The sequence below is a fragment of the Myotis lucifugus genome, unplaced genomic scaffold (genome assembly GCF_000147115.1).
Source record: "Myotis lucifugus unplaced genomic scaffold, Myoluc2.0 scaffold_320, whole genome shotgun sequence".
Classification (NCBI taxonomy): domain Eukaryota; kingdom Metazoa; phylum Chordata; class Mammalia; order Chiroptera; family Vespertilionidae; genus Myotis; species Myotis lucifugus.
The window spans coordinates 281,889-304,473 of NW_005871368.1; the positions used below are offsets into that span (position 1 = coordinate 281,889).

General features: G+C 44.5%; 1 protein-coding gene across 1 annotated transcript in view; it reads left to right on the forward strand.

Annotated features, from left to right (window-relative positions):
- Positions 1-22,585, forward strand: part of FARP1 (FERM, ARH/RhoGEF and pleckstrin domain protein 1) — a 224,164-nt gene that overhangs the window by 166,386 nt on the left and 35,193 nt on the right. Inside the window, exons 12-15 of the mRNA XM_023764187.1 lie at positions 522-771; positions 13,784-13,971; positions 15,734-15,823; positions 16,880-17,013. Of these exons, the coding sequence (XP_023619955.1) occupies positions 522-771; positions 13,784-13,971; positions 15,734-15,823; positions 16,880-17,013 (662 nt within the window). The remainder of the gene's footprint in view (positions 1-521; positions 772-13,783; positions 13,972-15,733; positions 15,824-16,879; positions 17,014-22,585) is intronic.

Sequence of the window (22,585 nt, forward strand, 5' to 3'; positions counted from 1 at the left end):
ATTGTCAGCTCCCACACCCTGAAAGAACTTTCTGGATACTGACAAAGGCACTCAGGTGTGCCCGCTGCTTGTCAGACCTCTGTTCTAACACCTGGAGGCGGCCTTTATTTGGCAGTACTTGCGGGCTGCTCAAAGCTTATGAAGATACAGTGGGGCCTTGACTTAGAGAGTCCCGACTAACGAGTTTTTCGAGATACGAGCTGTCTCTCGGCCGATTTTTTGCTTTGAGTTGCGAGCTAAAATTCGGGTTACGAGCCAGCTTCAGATACCCCACCGCTAGTTGGCGCAGCGAACGTCACAGTGAACGCCACAACATCAGCCCAGCATCACGTGTCTCACTCGTTCACTTTAAGATTTGACATACGAGTAATTTGAGTTCCGAGCTCTGCCACGGAACGAATTAAACTCGTAAGTCAAGGCCCCACTGTACAATTAAGCGAGACTGAATCTCTTTCTCCCCAGCTCTGATGTAACCATCTGCCTCTTCTCTTCGATCCCCTCACTCCTATCCTCCCCGCCAGGCTCAGCAGAGGGCCAGCCTCACTCCTGGTGAAGGTGCTGAATCCCCAGGAGGCCAGAGCTGCCAGCAAGCAAAGGAGCGGAAAGTTTCCACCGAGGAGTGCGGGCCGCGCCAGAGCCCCGCGCTGCAGAAGAGCCCAGCGGGTAACAAGCGGGCCGATGGGGCCGTGAAGGTGGCGGCGGAGGAAGAGGAGGAGGTCGCCAAGGATAGGACCCAGCAGAGTAAACCTCAGCCCCCGCAGCCAAGCACAGGTCCAGCATCCAGGGCTGCTAGAGGCAGCAGCACTTCTATTCCTTTCATTGACTGCAGTGATGTAGATAGCGAATACGATCTGCTCAGGGAGCAAACGTCCCAGTCACGGTCCCAAACAAATGACAATTATGAGGGTGATTTGACCAGTGGTGTTTATCTGCTCTCCGGGGATGAGAGGCGCGTAGAAGCTAGGGGCAGGGCTTCCCCTCTCTCGGTGAAGTCCTCCCGGCCCCCTTCCAGAGAGTTCCTGGATGACGATTCAGCAGACATCACCTTTGATGTGAGTGGGAGCCCCAGACTCCCAAGACATAGCTCCCTGATAGATGAGATGTTCAGGGGCTCCAGCAGCCGCAGTCCCCTGGCCACACCTTTGTCTCCCAGCAGCAGAAGTTCAAGTCCAAATCTGAGTTGGGACAGGACTGGGTCTCAAGGCTATGTTTCCGAAAACGGGCACGACCCCGGAGAGGGAAGGATGGGAGCAGATGCTCTCGCGAGCCGGGGTCCTCGTTATGAAAGCTGTTCCCCCGTCTCCCAGAGGCCATACTTACGCAACCTTCCCAGTAGATACAACAAGTCAGAGACAGACCCACTCATCCTGAGCCAGGTGGCATCCGTCCCAGAGGCCCTGGATAGGCTGGATGGCCCTGGGAAGGGAGAGCCGGCCAGCCTGGCTGGTTCGGAAGGTCGAATGCTGGCTAATGGGACACCTCTCCTGGGTCCCGCCTCCCAGGTCCCCGGGGTGCAGCCGGGGTATGCCAGTGGCATGGCGGACCACCTGGCACCCCTGCAGATGACGGAGGGCTCCACCAGCAGTGGGACTGAATCCAGCGATTCAGACTCGGAAATGGTGAGCTCTTGGAGGCAGCCCCTGGTGTTCGGTAACGCCGCAGTGCTGAGCTCCCCTTCCATGCTGAGAAGTCAGAACTCGGTGGGTGGCCTGCATTTGAGCGAGGAGCAAGAGGAGGATGAGTGAGGAGACCAGAAGGCACATGTTTTAAGTGTCGGGAACCTGGAGTCAGGAGGCCAGGGTTTCAATGCAAACCATCTGTTCCAGTGACGCGTTAATTCGTGATCAACATTTGTTAGAGGAAGTTTTGGACAGGCACGTGTTTGGATAGGGCACGCCTGACTTCTGAAATCTTTCAGAAAGACAAAGCTTCCCACAGTGGCTTGGTTTCCCAAATAGGTGAACAAGATAAATAGCAGGTCATAATGACAAGTAAGCAGGAGCTTGTCGATCTTTCTGGTTGACGGCTAGAAAGAAATACTCCATTAGGAATCTGATCGCGCATATGGTGTGTGGTATTTATGTGGACATTTTCTGTATATGTTTAATTTTGTGTGCAGATCATCCTTCTATTTTCGGAGTGTCACAGAGATCCAGAAAGGTGTTGGTTTTACTTCCCCCCTTTCTTTAAAAGGAGGGCTGCTTTTCGGTGCCTCCCCAAGTCAGGAATTGACAAAATTCAAGGCCAAATGTAAGTCGATTGTTAGTTGAGATTAAGTGTTGGTGAAATCTTAGTCAAGAGTAATGAATATTTTAATCGGAAGAATTTGGAGTTATTTGTTCTTTCTAAACTTCATATAAAATGATATAAAGGTTGTCAAATCCTCATGAACTATAATTTACATGGGGTTGATGTTTTGATTTGGATTTGTGTTGGTGGGCCAAATAGTTATGTTTTAAGGAGCTAGAACTCTGGCTGTGAGAATCTCTTGGTGAAACATAGAAATGCTGCTGAGTGACGATGCAGGAGAAAGCAAAGCCTTGCGATAGGCACTTGTTGCCAGGAGGTGAGTAGACGGAATGCCTGCCTTTGCCTTGTGCACAACACAGAGAAGGAGCGCTTCCCAGTGTCACTGTCCTTGGTTTTATGCCGCTGGTTTTTACGCGCGTTCTAAACTATTCACTCTTGTGACTAGTGAGTGTCTTTTCTTGGGAAGCGACTCCTGATGTTTCTCTGTGAGAAGTCTGATTTCTTTTTAAATCTTGCCCCCCTATGCCAGTGCCTTTCGCTAGTATACCTGCATTTTAGATAGGAGGGCCTGGTTTTAACTTGCATTATTTCTCAGCCTTAGCTGCATATTTTAAAATTAGTGATGCCTGGGCCCTGACCCTAGACATTTTTATTTAATTGGTCTGGAGGCCACTTGGGCCCCCAGATGGTTCTACCAGGTAGCCAAGGGTCACTTCTCAGCCAGACACAATGGCCTTCTAGAATCTAGCTTAAAAGATTAGCTGAATTTGGGGCTTGCTTGCAGAGTAAGAAAAGTATCACAAATGAAATTTTTTTTTTAATGCCTGTTCTTTAGTACTTTTCCGTCTTTGGTATTTTTCTATAAAGATAAATTGTAGAATCAAATTTTTAGGTCCTAAGTAACTACAGAATTATTGAAAAGAGTTTTAGAATGTAAGTCCCTGATGTGCCACCATGCCAGTGGCCTTGCTAAACTCATTACGTGACTCTCACAGGGAAGAGGCTGAGCCTGTTTGGGAAACTGAGTAGAATTTGGCAGCAGCACATCACCAGTAGGGTTGCCTGACTTTGTGGTTCACAGTGATGATCTGTCCACCTGAATGTCAAGAAGTTGGTTTTAAGGATTCTGAGAACTTAATTCATTTGTATACAAACTTTTGTTTTAATCTCCTAATCATTTGATTCAGTGCATGATTAATGAATCAAATTGATTATTGGATCATTTGGAAGATGTTCATTGAAGTAGTCTTTTATGTCTTGCTTTAGATGTATATACCTATCAGAGTCACAGAATTTTAAAACTGGAAGGGACCTTTGAGATCACCTAGGGCAAACCTTCATTTTCTGGATGAGAAACCTTGTTCTGACCAGGTTGGGAGACTTCACCTGGTCATCCAGCTAGTGAGGGACAAAGCTGGAACCCTGTCTCTAGACTTCAGCTTTTTACTTTATGTGACCGCTTCATGCAGTAGGACCTTTGAGAGTCAATATTTTAATTTTTGAGAATCTTGTATGGATTAATAATTAAAATCATATAGAGACCAGGAATCATGTAGACTTAGGCAATTATAGTTCATACTAGGTAGGAAGGACTACTGCTTTTTATATCATGGGGTTTTTGCAGTTATGACATGTTTTTTGCATATTCTGTTTTAGACTTAGAAAAAGATGTCAGTTTACTATATAAAAATCTAATCAAATGTGAGTTACACAGGGTCACATTTGTAATCCTGTGGTTTATTTGTGAATGTGATTTGTTCAAATGAGTTTTCTCTTTACCTCTCATTACACAGCAGTCTGATAATGAAATGTGAATGAGTAATAAATATTAACTTACCCAGCCTATGATGTGAATCATCCAATGTAAACCTCCAAAGCAAAACAGGCTCCAATAATTTGTTTTGCTTTTTCCTAAAGAAGTGAGTTTAAAAGCAGCTGATCAGCGATGGAGTACTCAGTTCTATGCTGAATGGATTGTCCACTTTCAGGGCTGTTTGTAGAGTTTTCCTTGGGTTGGTTTGGTACCAGCCAAGCAACTCAATTTCGGCCTCTTGGCCAGTATTTATGAAAGCAACAATCCTGGTGTGATTAATGGTGCTTAAAAGGGAGGGAGTGCAGTTTGTTCAAAAGCCACATACCCTGAAGTGCTGGGAATATTCACTAATTGCCTCTGGAGGAGCTGGCCCTGCACGAATTGATTCCAACATCGGTGGGAGAGTAAACGTAGTCATTCTTTGAGCCTGGTAGAGCCAGTTTGTAGAGGTGACGTGGTCTCTCCCTGTGCGTAGATCGAGGAAAGCCAGCTGCCTCCCCCATCTCACCTTCCATGCCCTGACCTTTTGCGCAACTCTTTCCCTGGCCTCTGGAATCTCACTGTGTGGCTTAAGGAGGTGTGCACAGGCATAAAGTTGAAGTAAGAGGGGGGGAAATCAGAGAGGGGCTTGAGTGTGAAGAATAGACAACAGATTAGAAGCCTGTGAATTCTTTCAGATTTCCAGAGGGTTTTCCAAGAGAACATGTAGTGAAGAGGTCTCCTGAATCAGCAGGGAACCCAGGTCTTCGCATAAGGGCTACTCTATGAAATGATATCATTAAGGCCTTGGATGGGAGACAAACCATTGGTAGAAACAGAAATCCCCAAGCCACTCAGGCCTACTCCAGGGCCTCCTTGTATAAATATCTTCGGTTAGATAGTATTTCAAAATATCTAAATTGTAGACCCTTTTGTGGTTGGTTTTGTTGCTGCTTGTTCAGGGCAAAATAAAAATGCAAGAAATCATCTTAGCATGGAGAAATGCATTTAATGAGTTCCAGAATTTAAAATGAGTTGCTCCAGCTCCTTTTAACAGTCATCTGTATTCCATTGCCGATATTTTATTAGACAGGCATTTAATTAAAGGAAGTCTGTGGGCCAGATTCTTCCCCACATATGTGATTCATATTTGGGAATTTCTCACAGATTTATCTCACCAAATTGTGCCATGTGGCCTGCACTTAAAATGTGAATAATTCCAATTTTATTCTCAAGAACTTCTTTGAAGATTCAAGCCACACAATGCTAAAAATAGCCAGGCCCGCAAAACTAAAATACAGCACGAGGCTCATGAAATTTCCACCCAGTGTACAAAACCCAAGCTGTCCTCAACTGAGTCAGAAACTCAACTTGCATTATTAGCCTTGGATTCATTTTGATTGTGTTGCCAAGCAGTTTCTGAAAGAAGAAAAAGATTAAAATATTAAACTGTCCTTTTAACTTGTATTTAAAACGTTGGGAATGTACATATCTATAACATCAGTGTTCACATGCTTTTTAATCAACTTTTTCCCATTTAACATGTTATTCCATAGTTCAACACAGATTGGGTTTGGTGCAGTTGTAGCCATTAGTGAGTAATTGGGCTGCCGATAAGCCCACCCTTAAATTAAGAAAGTTGGGGCCCCCTTCATCATTAGGCTTATTTTAAGTCGATTTGCTTCTATCTCGATCACCCTTCTCTGCCTAGACCCTTACTCTTGTTGGCCAGGATTTACGAGATCTCAGAGTTGCCTTCCCAGGAAAGGCTCTTTTTCCTAGATCTTCTCTGTTGTGTATAAACATTCCTCTTCTGACAGTGCTGAGCTCAGTTACCCTAAGGCTAGCCTGCCTCTAGTTGAGTCTGTTTTAATTTCTGCAAATTTTACAAATCACACTGAAAAAGAGTCCTTCTGTGCAACAGAGCAAGTCTCCTTGAACCTGAAAGAGGTGGACATTATAAAATAATCCATTGCAGGTAGCTCTCTGATGAGGTGGACATTCAGCCACGTTAGCCAAATCCGTAAGATCCAATGGCAGGAAAGGTACTGGTGAGTGGACTTTCTACAGCAGTAAGTGATTAAGGAACTTGACTCTGGCGACATTAAAGAATTTACTGGTGCTGCGTTTTCCTTGTTAGTTTAATCCCATCTGTTTCTGTTTAGTTGAGTGAAACTTAATACAGGAAAACAGGGTCTCTAGTGTGCATGTGTGCATACCTCTAACACTGGTTGCTGGTATTTAAAACATAGCCATGACTTTTAGATCAAAATAAGCATGCCACTTAATATAGCAGTTTTCTTTTTATTAGAAAAAATAATAGTGAAAGCAAAAAAAATAAATATATGCATGATGATTTGGCCTAGTGTTGTAGGCATCAAAGCTCAAAAGTGGCCTGGTCGCCACCTGTTTGGATGCACACTAGAAAAGACTACTTAGTGTTTTTTTGGGTTGTAACCCAGAGATTTTCAAATATTTCCCTGTGAAGAAAAGTTGCACATGCTGATTTGTATGCCCTGTAAATATTGGGGAGGAAGTGGGTAGAGTCTTAACAAAAAAAAAAAGTTCTTCATAAAATAGCATTTAGCTGCTAAAATCATAGAAGAAACTTATAGCACGAGTAACATTTTTTTTTCTTTTCTAGTGAGAGCAAGTAGACACCCTGGTGGAAGCTAGGGAAGAATGAGGAAATCTTTCTCTGAAAGCTTTACAGATTGAATAGCTTCTGATTTGTTCAGGTCATCTCTCTGTGAATTGACTGAATGACGCAGATCCGCAGCTTAGCCTAGAAACTGCCTTCAACATCTTCTTGGCCACTGGCATTTGGTTTTAACTTGCAGTGGAAGGTAGCTCATTTGTGTCTTCTTGTGGGTTCCAGATCAGGTTACTCTGATATGTCTTGGGGTGGCTTTATATTAGAAAGCAGAGAGGGTTAAAAATCAACTGTGGACACGGGATAGCTGCAAGGCTGATACTGTTCATGCAATCATGGAAATTGTACTGGGAGATACTTGAGCTTGCTCCTGGGACATGCAGAGTAGAAAACACTGCGAAATGCAGCACAAACCAAGGGCACTAAGGAAGGAAGGAAAGTGTGTGTGTGTGTGTGTGTGTGTGTGTGTGTGTTTAGTAAAAAACATGAATTGGAGGTGGAAGTGATACTTGGTATGTGGACACCATGCTCCTGCTTTATTATAAAGTTGGGTTCTTAACTGGCTCTCAACCAGGACACAGTAGAAGGGTCATCTTGGAGCCTGCGATGGTGTGGAGATAGGCCTGTCATTACTCATGGATGGGCTTTCTGGCTCATGAAACTGGGCTAGCAACTGCTTTTTCCTGGGCCTCAAAGTTCCTTTGTAAGAATTAAGTCATTTGTCAACTCTGCCTGCAGTGGAATCTAGAAAGACCAAAGATGATAGGTTTTCCTTAGTCAAGAACACGCGTCTGCTGCTCTCTGTACACGCCCCTAAATGACCGACGGATTCCATCCCTTATGCTCACCCCTTTCTGCCTGGAAAGTTGCCACGAAAACCTAACTAACCAAATCTCACAAGCTTGGGCTATATGATTAATCCAACTCCCTTCTGTCCTCTCTGTGTGTATATTTAATACTAGAGATGAAATATTTTATTAAAATTTTCTAATACACCAAATTAATTTTAAAATAGAAAAGGCTGGGGACTTCATTCTCATTTTTGTCATTTGTTTAATAAATTTGAGACATTTTTCTGTTGTACCATTGTATGCACTGTTTTGTCAGCATGTACCTATCTAAGAGAGGAAGCTTTTTTTCAACATTCTGTCTTTATCTTCAAAGCATGGTATGCCTTCTGTTCCCTGCATTATTGGAGCACTGTCTGATGTCTTTTTGTTTTTTGTTTTGTTTTTCCACTGCTGAATACCAATTTGTACTTGGAATACCTGTTTCCTCTAGTGATCCTGTTCACTCAACAGCAAGCTTTAGCACTGACTCAGGCTGGTGGTCACGCGGGTACCATCTTTCACGAAGGGTAGGGGAGCGGAAGGTGAAGAGACTTCACTTTCCTGATTTCACCTGCTGATGAGCCTGAACGTTGTACTGTGAGTGCACAGGGGTGGGGAGCCTTTGGAAGTGAGCAGAATCACTGTGGATGGGGGAGAGGGCCCAAGGAAACAGAGAGCATCTGTGACCGTAGCCTGCATATAGGGGAGCTCAGACAGCTAACCAAAGATTGGCTTCGTACTTTGAAGGGGAACCTCTGTTCAAATGGGAATAGAAAAGTTGACATAGTTCATGTCTATAACAGAACTTAGTTGTGTGTTTGCTTGGGGTGGGGGCGGGGGGGAGGTAGGTGGGAATGTAGAGAAGACCTCACTGAGCTCAGCCCCAGTTGGCTTCTCAATGGCCAATAAGCTGTTTTCAGTTCTGAAATGTACCCCAAATGTAGGCTCTCACAGATACTGTCTGGTTTCGTCTTCTCCCCAGGGCCTAAGGGTGCACTATCTCGATAAAGCATGGATCTACACTCCCGGGGAGGTTGCTGGCCTCTCAGTAACAGTGTGCTTGGTGGTTCTTTAAGCATGGAAGGCCAAACTCATGTAACAGTGTATGCATGATATTAATATTTCTTGTTAATCTAAACTGAAGAGGCTTTTACTTGTCCTAACAGGTATCTTGCTGTAAACACTGTCAATTGTAACTGTTCTTTTCCCACTGATGCCTGAAGCTTTGTCCTGAGTGCAAGATGGTATTTTTCATTGGTACGAAGCACCATGTTCCCCAATCTGAACACTGCCACCCCCATGTTCCAACCAAGGAGAATTCTCCTTTATCTCTTCCCCATAAGTAAGAACAAGCTATCACACTCACTATCATGTTTCCATTGGTAGCATTGCTCTCTTTATTTTCCTGCCAGTTGCACCACTGTTGCTTTTCTGAATTGCTTGATGAATGGCGAAGGTGATGTTTAGCTGCTTGTAAAACTTTTCTTAAAGGAACTTGGTCTGAAAAGCACATATACATTACCCTCCACAGCCTCCTAAGTTATCGGGAAGAGGACACCACCACTGTGATTGGTAATGCTATGCCCTGGTTTTCCTTATGGAATCTTATCATGTCAATAAAACTTAGTCAGGATTTTTCACATGTTCCATTGGGGTGGGATCCAGCTTAGTTATCAGCCTAGAGTGAATCCTGCCCATTCTAGAGACTACCCATTATTCAACACAATACTGACCTTTCTTTGATAACTGGCTTTCAAATGGAGACAGTCTCCAGAGAGAGTTCATTGTATTTTCTTTTGGAAGGAGATTATAGATTTAAAAAGAGCCTTTAAAAAAAAAATAGATGAAAACCTCCACCTGTAATGTATTTCCTGTATGTGCCTTTGGAGCATATTCTGGGTATATAGAGAGAAAACCTCATATATTTTGGGACCAAGTAACAGGAAACAAATCATGAGAGGTGAGTGGAATCTAGAAGCTTGCCAAATAAAGGTATTTATTTGAGGGAATATTGAAGAATCAGCTTAGAGACTTTTAAAATCATTACACTTTTTAAATATTTCAAAAGAGGACTTGAGAAAGCAATCGGTATTCATATTTTCTTCAATATTCTCATTCTCAAATATTTAAATATTGTTTAACAAATCTATGGATTACTATTTTTAAAATTATTGTCAGGTTTTCTAGTGTCCTCCCTTAACAGGAAAAATCACACTTATTCCATTTAAAAAATGGAGAATACCAATTTATTGGCCAGTTTAACACACTGCATAGGTCTCATTAAGAACTAGAAAACGCTCTCTTCCCAGACGTGTGTGAGTTTGTTCTGAAGCCTTGAATACAGTTGGAGGCAGTGGATGGGCATAGGCAGCTTGTGCCTGATCCCGCCGTGGGAATCCAGGCGGGCCTTGGCTTGCTGATCAGAAACTGTTCCCACTGTTTATGCACCGCTGATGAAGGGCTGGTCTGGAGAGGCTGCAGTCCTGGCTGATGCTGCAGCGTCAGCTTCCCCAGAGCAGACAGGAGAGAGGAATGATGAATGTGTTTTACTTTAAAAAGATGGAGAAGCGAAGCCAGTTCCTGGGCTGGGTGATAAATGGAAATCCATAAGTGCAGCAGTGCTAATTTGAAGTTCTCATTGTTTGTGCCATGAGAATGTGTGCATTTAGAAGGATTTTAAAGTATTTACCAGAAATGCTTCCCTGGAGAGCAATATTTATGAAGGCATTTCTAGTTCCTGGGGTGACGTACACTCTTGATACAGATGAATGGCAGGGAGGAGGACTTGAGGCAGGGGCAGGAGAACCAGGGCGGGGGTTGGGGTGGGGAGGGAGAATAAATCATTATCGAAGAAGTGAAGGATTTGAGAGCTATTAACTGAAAATATAACTTTAAAAAAATGCCAGGCAATTTTTAGAAATAGGAAGAATAGTTTGTAAAAAGAAACAGAAGCTTCCAGACTTTCAGGATGTAACTGACCTTTTCCTGTTCTCTTCAAACTTCTTTTCACCTATTGCCTTAATACCCAGGTGCTTTCTGGAAAGGTCCCCCACATTATTGACCCAGAGGCCCTGGCTGAAAGAAATTCCTTTGTTGTCAATTTGTCACAGAGGGAAAAAAGACAATACCCAGGCGTGAATAAGTTCACAGCGTAGCAGTGAACTGTCAGTCGCAATTTCTCTTTGCCCAGGGCTGTGTCTTCAAAGCGGGAGTCCGGCTGCATGATTGCAACAGGCTGTGTAAGTCTCACGGACTCCTTTTGTCTAACCACACAACTGTGTGTGTTTGCTTGTTTTGGAAAATGGGCTACTTCAGTGAAAACTGCTTACATGTAGGTCTAAGAGCTGTCACCTGAGCGGTTGACTTTAAGACTCCGCTGTTCCCTCTTGACTGCAGACAGGCCCAGTGTGAGCACCTGTTGGCACCATGTTTATCACACGTTGGTGCCAAGTCAAAAGAGAATTTCAGTGACTCATTAAGCTGCCAAATTCTACTGAATACCCTAGTCATCCTACTTCATTGGTTGCTGAATGGTAAATGAATTACATGGTTTTGTTTGGACCATGTCACCTATCCATTTCCAAAGCCTCGAGTAGATTCTTCTCCAAGGATGCAGCTCAGATGAGCAAAATCGCCCTTGAGAGTTGTAGGCCTTTCCCTGCCTTAGCATTGCTGATAGATTCCTAGAACAGGCTTTGTACTCGCTGATTTATTGGTCTAACAGTTTACACTCGTCACCCTGCCTTTCTTAGGCCCCAACAAACCAGTTGGAGTAGCTGCTCCAGAAGTGGGAATGGGCCACTCTAATTCGGTCAGTGGTTACACATATCTTGGGGCTATATGAGTGAATGAAGCAGGCTTTCCCCCAACAACCTGGGCCCGACCCAGGGCTGTCCCCTACCCAACCCAGGAACACGGGTTGTTGTGACATTTATGTTCAGTGTCGTTTTCTGAGCCCTGTCTCTGATGTGGTCCGGTGGGAATTCTCCTAGGCGGCTGTCTTTGAAATGGGTCCTGCCTTCTTGGCAGGGTGGCGTCTCTCCTGGAACCCTAGTCTGTTCGCTCCTGCTTCCAGCTGCTCAGTCTGCTGAATAGCACCGTCCCAGGGGGATGCACAAGGGCAACAGCTTTTGACCTTCGGAGAGTGGAAGTGCTTGTACTTGAGCGTGATCACCCTTATTTTCTCCCTCACAATGTGGCACTGGGTCTTTTATCTGCTGCTGGATGCTGTCCAGGGCCTAATTGGTACTGTTTCCCCACCCCTCTCCCCCTCCTCTTCAAGCTAGCCTTCTAACTGCTTTTTCTTCTTGGCTCCAACTCTTTCAATGACAAGGGGGAATGCTTTCTCTGTTCCACGCCCCTGCAAATGCAAAGCCCAGCACGCTCTCACTTATCACTGCCTCACCTGATCTCACGCACGGCGTGAGAGCTGAAGGTAAGCCCCCGGATTCTACCAGATGGCTGGTGGACACAAAGGCGTGACCCGCAAACAGCAACTCACAAATGCATGAACTGTTTTGATCTCCAAACAGACTGCCAGAATTTCTCTTTTCTAATTCCTATTTGTAGTGATAACATTTTAATTTTTGTGATTAAAAAAAAAAAGAATAGTGTAGTACCGTAAAACAATTGCAGTTCTCATTGTTGTCACTATTTCTATTTCACGAGTTCCCGTTCTTTCTCAATCATTGTATTCAGTTGTGCACTGGTGTCAATAAAATTGGCATTTGTGAAGCAATTTCTGGCCTTTTTTCTCTGGGTTTCCCTGGGTCTGGTGGTGTGTGGGGTGACTGGGTCTTTGTCTAACACCAGGACTTCATTTCAATAATTGCATAATAAAATGCAAGGATTTAAACGCAGGGGTTTTTCAATGTGAACTTCCTGATTCTGCCTTTTCCTCACATTTTCTCATCTTGTTCTTCAAAGAGCAGTGTACTGACCAGTAGCCAGTGGGCAGGGTGCATGCTTTCCTTGTTTTTCTGGGTGTGGTGGCTTCTCACCCATGTGTCGGTGACACAGCTAGCTGATCAACCCGGGATTGGGTGGGGGCTGGTGGTGGTTTCTCCGTGGTTCGCTCAGACTGGGATCAAGTTCACTACCCTGTTTCATTCTAGGCTGTCCTATCTAATAACTTCAAAATGGATATGACAATCCAGAAGGAGAGGATAGATGTTAAAAAACAAAAACAAAAAAAAACGGGGGTGGGGGGGGGGGTTATGCCCAGAAAATGGCACTTCACTTTTTTCTTCAAGATCCTTGATAGTGTGAGAGTAGCAATGAACTGAAACTACATATTGGAAAATGGAGAAATCATTTACATTGTCTTTCCTCATAATGGTAACAGGCAAGACTGCTGGCTGCTTTAACGTTGTTTGCCCTAATACTAGTTCTAGCAAATCCACATTAGGTAAGAACACTTAGGTGAGAGGTATGTGTGAAACATCCTGTTTAGCTTCCATGGTTTGAGGGACTGATCATTGCAAGATTCTGTTGGCAAAGAGTTTCATGTACACCTCATCTCCTGTGGCTGACTCACAATGGATAATTACACATTTCTGTACTGTTTACTAGGGCATCCTTTTCAGAGGAGTAATTCATTACCTGCCACTTTTTGACTCATAAAAGGGTCTTGGGATAATGTAATGACCGCCAGCTTTGCATTTTTAAATGACCACCTTTGCGTGTAAATGTGATGCTAGTGTTTCTGTCCCAAACAGTGAGAGAGACATGGAGTGACATCACCAGGTATACCGAGCTTGTTTCTGTTCTCTGTCGACTGGGGAGGTAGCTGCTTGACCTTTCTGTAGTGGTGGCCCGTTGTTATGAGATGTAGTCTGTCCTCGCTGCTCCAGTCGTCTCGTCTCCTATTAGTCTAGCTCTATCACCTAGTCATTTCCCACGTCTCCTTGTCATGTAGACGCTGTCTTTCTTGAGTAATTCTTAGAAGCTAAGGCAATAGTTAGGAGATGATTCTATGTGGGGATACACTGTGTTTTTAAACTATTGTAATTCTCTAAGCAGAGTTCTCTACCTTATCATTAATTACATAACTGAGGCTCCATTGAATTACTCATACGATGCTATCCCTGTTAAGGCAGCTGCCGCTTAGAAAAAAAAAAAAGTAGAAAGTAATGAAGCCCATGAAGTTTACCATTGAGTAGTCAAGGTTCTAAAGATTTGAAAAGGTGAGATTATAAGTAGAAATCAGGTCCCAGAGGAATTACTTTTTTTTTTTTAATACTTCTCATCCCCAAACAGGCTCCCTGACTGGTAGCCCTCACCTTTCAGAGCTGTCCATCAACTCGCAGGGAGGAGCTGTGCCCGCCAACGTGATCTTGTCTCCCAACCTGAGCCCCGACACCAAGCAGGCCTCTCCCTTGGTCAGCCCGCTGCTGAACGACCAGCCGTGCCCACGGACCGACGACGAGGAGGAGGGCCGGAGAAAGGTATGGGGATGCGTGCACGCAAGCATGTTACTCTTTTTTGAAATTGTAGTGATATACATAAAGTAAAACTGGCCATTTCGCCATTTTTAAGGGTAGAGTTCAATGACATTAAGTACATTTTTTAATGTTTTTATTTTGTTAATCCTTACCCAAGATATTATTCTATTGATCACATAACTGAGGCGCCATTGAATTACTCATATTGTTATGCTATCTCAATTAAGGCAGCTGCCACTTAAAAAAAAAGAGGAGAAAATAATGAAGCACATTAAGTTTGCGCATTAAGTTTTTAGAGAGAGTGGAAGGGAGAGATGGAGAGAAACATCGATGTGAGAGAGACACATCGTTTGGTTGCCTTCTGCTCATGCCCTGACCAGGGCCAGAGCCTGCAACCTCACTTCACCAGAATTGAACCTGGGAACCTCCAGTCTGCAGGCCGATGTTCTGTCCACTGAGCCAAACTGGCTAGGGTGACCTTAAGTAACATTTGCATTGTTGTACAACCATCATCACTGCTTATTTCCAGAACTTTGTCATCATAACTTTGTACTGTAACTCTGTACCCATTGAACAATAATTCTCCACCCCCAGCTCCCAGAAACCACCATTCTACTTTCTGTCTCTGGATTTCACTACTCTAGGAACCTCATATACTTAGTGGAATCCTAAAGTTCTTATCCCTTTGTGGTTGGTTAATTTCACTCAGCAGAATATCCTGAGGTTCATCCATGTTGTAGCACATGTTGCGATTTTCTTCACTTTTAAGGTTGAATAATATTCCAGTGCATGGATGTGCCTCACTTTGTGTGTCCGTTCATGTGTTGATGGATAGTTGAGTGGTTTCCTTCTTTTGGCAACTGCAGACAATGCTGCTGGGAACATGGCGGGCAAGTATCTGCTCAAGTCTCTGCCTTTGTGCTTTCTTGCATATCCTGGATGGGTGCCTGTGGGAAGCAAGCAAGGTGGCTAACACCAAGGGATTTCTTTTTACTTACTGTTTAAAGAGAAAGCAGACTCTGGCCGAATTGGTTAGAGTGTCATCCCAATACGCCAAGGTTGTGGGTTCGATCCCCGGTCAGGGCACATCAAGAACCAACCAATGAATGCATAAATAAGAACAACCACAAATCCCTCTCTCTCCCTCTCTCTCTCTGTCTCTCTAGTCAATTTTTAAAAATAAATAAAGTAAAAGCAATGACGGGCCTGCTCTAGAGTGGTGCCGCCTGCCCACCTAACTGACGGATTCCAGAGAACTGAGTCACACTGGTGTCACCAGCTGCTTGCACCCTTGTCCCTTTGTCTCAGCCACCCTTTGCAGGCCCACAAACAACGAGGCTTCTATTTCCTGAACACCAACCCCACTGGCCACGGCACCCAGGACAAAGCCATTGTGGTTTCTGTTTCATTTATTTCCTTGAAGACTGCATCACTCTGCCATTTTACTAATTAATTAGCTTTTCAATGCCCAAATTTGAACGAATAGTCCTCCTTGGTGGCTAACATACTCATTCGAGGCCTTTCACTGAGGGTAATATTTGCATGGGAGAATATATTCCTAGACTGTTTTCTCATCATGGAAATTCATTCTCTTACTCTCTGTAGTTCCTCTCACACAAAAAAGAATACATGACTTTATTTAGACTTGATACTAGCTAACAAAAGATGGCAAGTTAGCCATGTTCCACTTTCTTATAATCCAGATATTCTTAGAGACTTATACTAAAAAATGATTATGTCTCTTTTCTTTTTATGGACTTGGCAGAGATTCCCAACTGACAAAGCGTACTTCATCGCTAAGGAAGTGTCCACCACCGAGCGAACGTATCTGAAGGATCTTGAAGTCATCACTTCGGTATGTGTAGCATTTCCCCTAAAGCATCAGCTTACATCATTTATCTCAATGAATACTCAGCTTTCGGAGGGAAGCTGGATCTCATTAAATGTTGGATTGTCTGACCAGGAGTTTGGTCCTAGATTATAGAAATAAGACAGTAATATATTTAATTTGGAATGTGCTCTATAAAAAGTTTTATAGTTGGGATTTTTTTAAAGTGTGGAGGCAGGATGTGTCTAAAGTGGAGAAAATGAAAACTAAACATTTTGCTGTCTGCATGCATTGATGCAGAACATTGTGCGTATGTTGCCCGTTGTCAAATGCAGCTATTTATTCATTTTGCTTGAAGGAGACCTCACAGGGAATAGAAGTCTCGTTTTATCTTTCATAATAAATTGAGCCGTGTCAGCAAAATCTGCCAGAAGTCTGTCTTTTATTATATTAATCAGTTCTGTCCAGCCTTGGAAACAAATGTAAAGCCTTGCAGATGTCTTTCTGACCCCTGGGTGCGGGGAAAGAACTGGCCTTCCGGAGGTCAGCGGAATCATTGGGTATGTGCGCCTCCTGGGCGTCCTGCGTGGTAACTGGCCCTGGGCAGGTGCTCAAGAAACACCCTGGGACCCGGCCCTGATGACTGACAGTGTGAAGGCAGCGGCTTTATCTCTCTGGTTCAGCCACCTAAGTGCTCAGCATTTTTACAAAGGAGCGGAGATGGAAGTTCCTGAAGGACTGAACCAGGGGGTGGTCAGTGCTATGAAGCAGGATTGCCCAGCGAGCTGGCTAGATGGAGGTTTTGACTTGAGGAGCTGCCCATTTCAGAGATCTGTCCTGGCTTCGGCAGTTTTTTGGTAACCAGTCGCAGGAAGCAGGAATAAAGAGATGGGTGCTTCTTGTCCCGTCTGATGAAAGGGGACAAGCAGTGAGGCCTGGCAGCGCCTGGTGCCCCCGAGATGCTGCAAACCCAGTGGGAAAGGCCCTGTGCTTCGGGCGCAGGTGGCCACAGCATCACTTCCGAATTGCAGACACTCATCATGCATCTCTACACCTCTAAGTGTGGCCTCCTTCTCTTCCCAGTGGTTTCAGAGCACAGTGAGCAAGGAGGACTCCATGCCCGAAACACTGAAAAGTCTCATATTCCCCAACTTTGAACCTTTGCACAAATTTCACACAAATTTTCTCAAGGAAATCGAGCAACGACTAGCCCTGTGGTGAGTACAGTTATGTTTAACAATTATATTTCCCCTCCCACACACACACACCCCCACCCACCCCTTTCCTCTTGCTCTTCCCATTGTTACTTCTGTGTTGTTCCTTTTAAGCAGCAGTCATGAGAAAAGGTCAGAGCAAGAAACTGGCTTAAGACAAGCCAACCTTAAAACGGTGTCCAGTTAGGTTCCACATGTATTTAGATCTCATCCTGAATCTTTTTCCCTTGATTTACAATTCTTCAAAATGCATGTTTTTGTATGATAATTAAATGAATGTCACGAAGTAAAGGTAGTAGTTACGTCTGGGAGGAACTTTTAGGGGTGTTGGTAATACTTCATTGGTGCTTGCTTTATAGTTACTTGTTAAGTGTCTGTATATCTCATGATGCAGTTTTCAGTATTATATTTCACAGTGTTTAAAAGTGCTTTGAAAGATACAGAGTCCTATGCAACACACACACACCTTGAATCCTATTTCTAGCAGTTTATCTTAAGGATGCATTTTATCTTAAGGATGCATTTTAATATGTGAAGTGGCATGACAAAGAGCTTTATGGCAGGATTAAAAGATTAGAAATGGCCCTGGCCGGTGTGCTCAATTGGTTGGGCATCGTCCCATGCACCGAAGGGTTGCAGGTTTGATTCCCAGTCAGGGCACATGTCCAAGTGGCGAGCTCGATGCCCGGGTTGTGGGCTCGGTCCCCCAGAGGGGGTGTGCAGAAGGCAGTCAATCGACGTTTCCTTCTCACGTTGATGTTTCTCTCTCCCTCTCTGTCTAAAAATCAATAAAAATATTTTTTAAAAGATTAGAAATGACCTAAATGTCCATGAATAGTAGATTTGTTATAAATAATGTTGTCTGTTTATGAAACCAAGTAAACATTAATCTGGGAGGAGAGTGTGGAGCGGAAAAGCAGGAAAGACTGTGTGCTATGTAATGCAAAACCTGAGGCACCCTTACATCAAGTAGAACGTTTTTGAGAAAAAATTCTTCTGGGGTTTGTTAACACAGTTATATGTAGATACAGAGGGAGTTGACTGTCTACTAAACACGCATTTAAAAAATGCCAGGAGAAAAATAGCAAAAGGCTTCCACTGTGTTTTTGGCAGAAATGGAACCCACTGTATACTGCATCCTTACCGCAGGTGAGAATTTGGTTGAAAGTGGTCTCCGGGACATTAGACTGTAGGACCTGGAGGAGCCGGGATGAGTTTGTCTTTCCCAGGTGATCCCAGGTCATGGGTTCAAGCATCAGCTTAGCCGGTTAGCAGAGCTGCTCCTTTTGCTATGAAGTGAAGGTGGTCAGGGATCCGGCTTTGTCTGTTCTTTATACCTAGAGACAATTCCTGCCCATTTCTCTTTCCTGTGATGGAAAGGTGAGAGGCTGCACTAAGATGCCTCAGGGCGCAGAGTACAGCCAGGATGAGAAATAACAGGTGCAGGTCAGTCTCACTGAGCATGGGGAGAGATTGGAAGTGCCACTGTAGAGTCTTACTTGAGGTTGGTGCTGTGAGTAGAAGAGAAACACCGCTTTTCAAAATTAACCAAAAAAAATCTACATCGTCCAACTTAATTTTACCTTCCCAAGTTAGTCTACCTGGAAACTTGTGGTTGCGACCTGCCGTGTGGCCTCATCATTCCTGCAGAGTTGAATGATGCTATCACAGTGGAGGCAAAGACTTCACAGCTCAGGAGAAACCTGCCAACAGTTGGTTTTCTGGCCAGTGAGACGTATGCCTACGTAGTCTTCACCTTCCCAGGGCTCAGAGCATCGTTGTTGTTTCTTAAGCAATTATTTCAAACATTTACAATTTTCACTTTAAATGCAAAATAGCGGATAAAAATAAAAATATATTGAAAAACATATCATAGTGACCCTTTGCCCCACATACAGACATCAGCTTTGATATTTGCTTTTAGGTAATTAGGTGAAAAAATAAGCACAAACTTAAAACTATTCTTTCGCTCCAAAAGAAGCAAAGTTGAAGTATTATACTTAACAGATGTGTGATCTCCATCCAAAAATGGTTTCTCTACTAATCCACAGCCTTGCCACATGCTGCGCCCATCCCTTCCTTTTCAAGCAGATCTTCGTGTGAGCATATGTTCTTGAAACTGACCGTGTTCCTTAATACTCATTAAGGTTGCAAAATAATATTGAATGTCAGCTGTAATTTTAAAAAATAAAATAAGCAAATAAAAAAATTATTAAGGTTGCTATAGAAACGCACGGAGCTAGCACCAGACCACACAGAGGATATGAAGCGGGGAGGACCTTCAGACGATGCTCGGGAACATCTGGTGCAGACTCAAGCCAGCTGGCCTTCCAGCACAGCCCGCTGCCTGCATGGGACAGCTGGCTCCGTGCTCATGCTCTGAAGGTCAAGCAGTGGCCTCTGCTTCTCCAAATTATGATAAATATCTCACCAGCTCCACCTGAAGCTGGACTCCTCCCCAACCGAGTCAGCCTTAGAGGAGGCGATACACTCAGCACCAAAGCAGCAGGGCAAAATATTTGTGAACATTCTGTAGGAAACCCACAAACCATGATCACTCCCAGCCTGCTCCACTGGGCTCTGTGCACCACCAGATCCCGGCAGCAGATGCCACACCTTGTAATGGTGTTTCCGTCCCCTACCCCACCTCCCACACCCCCAGGAGAGCAGGGAAAGGGAGACAGTGGGAGCCAAGCCTGGCATGCAAACCCCAGGGGCTCGGGCCCCTTCAGAGTTACCAACAGCTTTGTAGACACAGCCAATGCTGCCCCCTTGTCACTCGGAAAAAAATATTTCATTAATGCTGCAAGAACTAATGACCACTTTCGTTTAGACCTTGAACCAGCATGTTTTTAACTTTCCCAACCCAGCAGGATAAGTTGTCATGCCTAATATATAAATCGTCACCATCCCAACATTTTGCTCTGGATGTATGGCACATTGCTACGGGTATTAGGTGACTAACATCAGTGTTGAGGCTAAAAGGCAGCACATGAGCTGCAGAAACACAGGTAAGAATGACCTGAGTGGTTGAAACACATGGTCACTGATCACAGATACAAGGACAGAGAAAGCTTAGGGTATATACCTGTGTACACTGTAGGCTCAGAGCTGGTGTCCCTAGGGCATATTTAGTCCACAAGACTTAAGTAATGTTAAGTAATGTTGGGAAGGTCACACATAGGACATGGCATCATGTTGGCAGTACCTGGCAGCCCAGCATGGTGGCTTTCACTAGCTCTTGCCACCAGAGAGAACGTTGGAGAGCTGTGTTTCATTCTGGAAATAAATGCCATACCTTTGGATTTATCCGTGACGCATCTGGACCTTGTCTGTGGAAGAATATCCAATTGCTTAAAAAAAAAACAGCTGCTGACATTTGTTTTCTAGAGGGTTTTCAGTAGAGTCTCTTTCAAAGTTCTATAATTTTATTCATGTTTTACTTGAAAATACCAGAAAGCATATAAAAGACTCAAAGCCGGAGGGATAGCAGATCGTCCATGTGTAGCTCAGTTGACATGACCTTCAGTAGCCTTGCAAAAGTGGACCCAAACCAAATTGATGACGTGTCTCGGGAATAAATGTAAAAGTCTGTGATTCAGTTCAACTGATCAATTCTTCCAGTGCATGATGAGGAAGACCTGGCTCGACAGGGACTAACGGCAAAAGGCTGAATGAGAATGAGTTTAGTGTGAGCAGATAGAATAACATGGAGATAAGCCAGTGTCAGTATCTGTAGCTGTCAACATTGGCTTCTCTTTAAAATCACCTGGAAGCTTAAAGAATCTCGATCTCCAGGCAGAACCCCAGAGCAGTTATATGAGAATCCCTGAGAGGCGAGGCCTAAGCATCCGTAGTGACTAAAGCTTCCCGAGTGATTCCCACGTGTAGCGAGGTCACGACCCTCTGTCCTAGACTGCCGCACCAGACAGGGACCGGAGCGTGGAAGACAATTTCCCCTTGAAACGTCAAGGCTCAGAGCTCCTTCAGAATACTCTGCTCAGTTCTGAGTTTCACATTTGAAATGGAATAATAAGAGAATGCATTTTATTTTTTTTAAATGATTATTGGCCTTGTATGCATATATGCACGGCCCATGGACACAGACAGTGGGGCGGTGAGCGCCTAGGGCGGGGGGCGGAGATGGGCTGGAGTGGGGTTAACGGGGAGAAAGGGGACATATGTAATAGTTTCAACAATAAAGAATTATTTTTTTAAAATGATTGTTGGAACTTATGAGCATTTGGTCTAGAAGAGAGAAGTTTTTAGAAAATATGATGGACTCTCTTCAGGTTGATGGATGAAAAAGGGAGTACATGTCTTCTTCCCTTAAAGAAAGGATCGGATTTCCAAAGAGGCCCATTGTGTCTGAATACAGAAAAGTGCAGCTTAGCATTGAGAAGCTGCCTCCCAGGTGATGAGCTCCCCCCGCCCCTCCCGCACCCCCACCCGGTGCTCCTTGAGCAGAGGTTGACTATTTGCAGGTATTTATTGGGTGAAACCCCAAACCTGGCCGTGCATCAGGGTCACCTGGGGTTGGGGGAAGGGAAGTTTGGAAAAATACAGACTTCCAGGCCGATCCAGCCCTCCAAAATCAGATCATTGAGGGGAGGGCCGGGTGCTTGTTTCTTACAGTGCTTCTGAGATAACTGTGATGACTGCCTTTTCTGGAACCACCGATGTGGCTGCTTCCGACAAACCTGAGATCCTGTGATCCTTTGATTTGCATTTTGGTTATCACTCTTGTTGCTTTCTCCTTCACGCAATGAATGAACACATGAGTGGGCGGGTGGTTGAGCCCGAGAGCAGCAGGCTTTGCCCCCTGGGACTTGGGTTCTCAGAGGAGGGGGCAGGCCTGTAGGGGCAGGAGGCCCAGGCCAGGTCTGCCTTGGAGGACAGAGGCCCAGGCCAGGTCTGCCTTGGAGGACACGTGGGCCGTCAGTGCCTGCACAGAAGAGGCAGCCTGTGAGTGAATATAGTCAGTGAGAAGGATGGACACAGGAAAGTTCACCAAGACAAGAGTTCACACTGAGCTACGACTGACAGACCATATGTAAGTGTGTGTGTGTGTGTGTGTGTGTGTGTGTGTACATACTATGACATGAGAAGCATGGATTGGCTCGTGCAGGCTGGGGTGACTGCAATCCGCATTCACCACCACACCACCTGAGGTCCGTGTCTCGCTGTCCATGGCCCTTGCAGTTTCATTTCTTTTGTAAAATGCGGAGTGCAGTCTCCACATCATACAGCCCTTCCCTGCACTCAGTGAGACCGTGCTTGTGAAGGGGCTCAGTCTTCTGCTCCGCACATAGAAATGGGGAAAGCTGATCATTGTTTTAAATAAACTCTTTAGTTTGAAATAATTTTGGAGTTACAGAAAAGTTGCCAAGACAGTAGTTGCTGCACATCCCTCACCCCCCCTCCTCCCCTGATGTCAGTCTCTAACTTCACCTTGCTTATTCATCAAAACTGAGACCAGGGTTGGCCACTACTGTTAACTAAACCCTAGACTTTATTCAACGAGATTTTAAATTATTATTTAACGGAAAGAAACCTGAAGTTTACTATGCACCTA